Source organism: Bos grunniens, chromosome 29, assembly GCF_055505025.1.
Source record: "Bos grunniens cultivar Pamir isolate PY7600 chromosome 29, Bosgru_T2T1.0, whole genome shotgun sequence".
Classification (NCBI taxonomy): Eukaryota; Metazoa; Chordata; class Mammalia; order Artiodactyla; family Bovidae; genus Bos; species Bos grunniens.
In genome coordinates this window covers 23,340,634-23,341,912 of record NC_141193.1, presented here as the reverse complement: position 1 = coordinate 23,341,912, position 1,279 = coordinate 23,340,634, and the positions used below count along the sequence as shown (strand labels likewise).

At 46.3% G+C, this 1,279-nt stretch overlaps 1 protein-coding gene across 1 annotated transcript; it reads right to left on the bottom strand.

Moving 5' to 3' along the window:
- Window positions 1-343: 343 nt before the first annotated feature.
- LOC147342295 (olfactory receptor 8B4-like) lies at window positions 344-1,279 on the bottom strand. The gene has a single exon (XM_086384513.1). It carries the CDS (start codon window positions 1,271-1,273, stop codon window positions 344-346), a length of 930 nt encoding a protein of 309 aa, XP_086240639.1. The 5' UTR covers window positions 1,274-1,279.

Below are 1,279 nucleotides of genomic sequence, written 5' to 3'. Positions count from 1 at the left end.
CAAGGGGACCGTCGCTCACAGTTGACAGCACCTGGCTCGACCCTTCTTCCCTCCACTGCTGCAGCAGGCCCTCACACTCCTCCTGGTCGGGGCCCCGAGGGGCCATGGCAAAGTTGCCTTCTACCTGGGAGGACGAGCTCTTCGCCAGGAGGACATTTTTCCGACATGTGAAGAAAGCATGTGACCCCGCTGCGCCTCAACAACAACTTTATTGCTGCAATTTTTTTTTTAAGTAGAGAGAAGACCTCACTTAAAAAAGAAAGACTAAGAGTCCTCCACATGTAGATACAATATTCTTGAGCATGATGCTTACCAATAAGTGACTGATGCAAACAGAACCATTTCAGAAGAGAACTGTCTTCAGGGTTTTTCTCAGAGCAAGTTTAACATCCTTATTCCTCAGACTGTAGATCAAAGGGTTAAGCATGGGAACCACATTGGTGTAGAAGACTGAGGCAAATTTACCCTGGTCCTTTGATCCAGGAAAAGAGGTTGTTAAATAGGTGAATGCCCCCGACCCAAAGAACAGAGCCACAACAACTACATGGGAGCCACATGTGCTGAAGGCTTTGGACCTGCCCTCAGTGGAAGGAATACAGAGGATACTGGAGAGAATCAGAGCATATGAGGTGAAGATACTGATACTGGATATTGTGATGACCCCTCCAACAACAATAAAAAACACCAGCTCATTGATGTAAGTGCTGGTGCAGGAGAGCTGCAAGAGAGGGAGAACTTCACACAGATAGTGGTGGACGATGTTGGAATCACAGAAGCTCAGTCTCAGCATGCTTCCGGTGTGGGCCATGGCCCCAGCAAACCCTATCATGTATGAACCAAGCATCATCAGCGAACAGACCTGAGGGGACATGGTGACCGTGTACAGCAGAGGATGGCAAATAGCCACAAAGCGATCATAAGCCATCGATACCAACACATAGCACTCAGAATTGACAAAGAAACAGAAGAAAAATAGTTGTGTCATGCATCCCACATAAGAAATGATATTTTCTGATATGAAATCAATTAGCATTTGGGGGGTAAACACACAAGAATAACAGAAATCTATAAAAGACAAGTTGAAGAGGAAAAAGTACATTGGAGTGTGAAGGCTAGAATTCATCGCAATTAAGGTGATCAAGCCCAAGTTGCCCACCACCGTGGACACATAGATCCCTAAAAACAGGAGGAAGAGGGTGAGCTGAAGCTCTGATCGTTCTGATAATCCCACGAGGATGAACTCAGTCACCGAGGAGCTGTTTACCAGAGCCATTCTCTT